This window comes from Gadus morhua, chromosome 22, assembly GCF_902167405.1.
Source record: "Gadus morhua chromosome 22, gadMor3.0, whole genome shotgun sequence".
In the NCBI taxonomy this organism is placed as follows: domain Eukaryota; kingdom Metazoa; phylum Chordata; class Actinopteri; order Gadiformes; family Gadidae; genus Gadus; species Gadus morhua.
Window position 1 is genome coordinate 15,947,277 of NC_044069.1, and position 2,500 is coordinate 15,949,776.

General features: G+C 43.2%; 1 protein-coding gene across 1 annotated transcript in view; it reads left to right on the forward strand.

The window, feature by feature from the left end:
* The first annotated feature begins 1,773 nt into the window (after positions 1-1,773).
* Positions 1,774-2,500, forward strand: part of npy (neuropeptide Y) — a 3,174-nt gene continuing 2,447 nt past the window's right edge. Inside the window, exons 1-2 of the mRNA XM_030347529.1 lie at positions 1,774-1,883; positions 2,273-2,460. Of these exons, the coding sequence (XP_030203389.1) occupies positions 2,273-2,460 (188 nt within the window). The 5' untranslated portion in view covers positions 1,774-1,883. The remainder of the gene's footprint in view (positions 1,884-2,272; positions 2,461-2,500) is intronic.

Sequence of the window (2,500 nt, forward strand, 5' to 3'; positions counted from 1 at the left end):
GTCACCTGTCACTATCTACCATGGTAGATTTCATTTGTCATTAGAGCCACCGATTTTGTTCCAATTTCCAGAACTCTGACTCCAAAAGAACAGCTAAACAATTCTGGAGGACACAACTATGTGGGGTCCAAATAATAGCAGAGTGAACATAGTAGACCCCATAAGTGATAATTGTACAGGCACACACAGTTATTGTGCTGACAGCATAAGCGTGTTGGAATATATATAAATATAACAAGAAAATTAGATTGGCGACCGCATGCTGAGGTGATATTCTCTGTGTTTCTTATGCAGGGGGAGATTATGTTTTACAAACCATAATCCTCTCTACGCGCACGGTGAGAATGCTTGTGTTTAGAGAGCGTTTTGGTTAAACGGACAGATGGACAGACATGTAGATACATAGGTAGCTGGGTGGGTAGGCTGGTAGGTATTTAGCTATAAACAGGCAGGTGTGTAGATAGTTAGGTCGGTACCCAGGATAGGAACATACAGGTGGGTCGGTGGAATGACACATTCATAAATTCACCGAATAGTTGCTAGCCTCACACCGCAAAGCGAGCAGGAGATATACTCTTAAAGACCCCTAAGAGAGACCCCCTTCAGGAACCGCTGATGAAAGGCATGATTAAGCTGCTCCCTTCCTGTCGGCACTCTTACTCATCCCCTCCATCACATCCAGCACGACATCTCAGATAAAAGACCCCTCAACACATCCTCCTCACACACAACTTTTATTTACTCATTCTTTAATACTTTATTTATTTATTTTCTGCCAGCGACTGATTTGGAAAGATTATACCCTTAGCATAGGAGAGGGCCGGTATACAAGCAGGCTCCTGAATGGGTGTTAAATGAAGCCCCCGCTGGCACAGATACATCTCGTGGTGTCGTCGACGGCGACGCACGCCGAGGACGCTTCTTATTAGGGGGATTTATCGGAGACAGGGGGGGGGGGGGGGGGGGGGGGGGGGGGGGGGGGGGGGGGGGGGGGGGGGGGGGGGGGGGGGGGGGGCTATGCTGCATGGAGCCCGCGTTTTTTTTGCTGACGTATGGAGGGAGCCACACTCAAATTATAGGTCTTTTGTTCGGGTCGAGTATGGCGCCGGTGTCCTTGATGGGTATCCAGCTCTATAGATCCAGATGATGGATTGATTCAATCAAAACACTTTGTGGCTGAAAGAGTTATTTACCCTTTTTTGATATTGATTATATGATGTGTAAACCAGGATTTTGTTGCGTTTGAGAAGACGTCATCACGAGTTACAGCCGAATGTGTGTCCTTGTTTTGAAGCAGGTGAACTATTCCCTGGGGAATGTTTGATTAGTTCCATGAAATACTTTTAATCCATTCCTCCATGTCTGAATCCCATGACATCTCTCTATGATTAGGCTGGTATGGTGAGTTCAATTTTTGTCTCAAAATAGTCTAAATGAGTACAACCATCCCAAATTAAGATTATAACGAAATGATAAATTGAGTTGGCAGAGTTCCATTGGAAAGCATCAGTAAACTGCCCTAATCTCTTATGCACTTCAACCAAATGAGATCTGTTTACCCCAGATTTTTTTTAGATAAATTGGGTCAACAAAGATCCACTCAAGGCGTCATTTAAACTAATTAAAAACAACACCCATTAGATCAGATATCGTTGGGTTTGCATTGTTGATTAGAAGACTGTAGAAAGTTAACAATTCTATAGGTGGAAAAAATGTCTGAAATGACATCACGGTGACGCGCACTGGAGAGCGGCAGTGACACGCGTCCAACGACGCGCCAACAATATAAAGATCACCAAACGTTTGTGGATCATCTAAAGCTCCCAGAGGCACAGAAGACAACTGAGAAACGGGGAAAAAGAGCGACCACAAACACGCCGATAGTAAGTAACTGGCTTTTCTATCACCCATTTGGGACGCCACATTCATTTGGTTCAGTAGTTTCAGAGACCGATTAAATGTAAATTGAATCTAAAAGTTAGTTTGCCATTATTAAATAATGAAAGACAATCGTTAGACTACACTAGTTGACAGAGAGCTAAGTTTGACTAGGAAACTATGATTTAAAAACCAAACGGACATATTAACAATGACACTTTCCATCAAGGATTTTTGAATTTAATTTAATTTTTTTCTAACATATATTTTTAATCATATCCGTACTTTCTTTCTCTATCGCCTTGGCATTAAGAGTTGCTCAAACGGCAACGTTAACTAATAACAAATTGAGTAATTAGTTATTTAATCATGTAACTCATTTGTTATTGATCAGATGCATTCTAACCTGGCCACCTGGCTCGGAGCTCTGGGCTTCCTGCTGTGCGCGCTGATATGTTTGGGAACTCTGACCGAGGGATACCCCATCAAACCCGAGAACCCAGGGGAGGACGCCCCGGCAGATGAACTGGCCAAGTATTACTCCGCATTGAGGCACTATATTAACCTCATCACAAGACAAAGGTAGGCTTTCCGTGGTCATTTCATAGAGTTTGATATATGA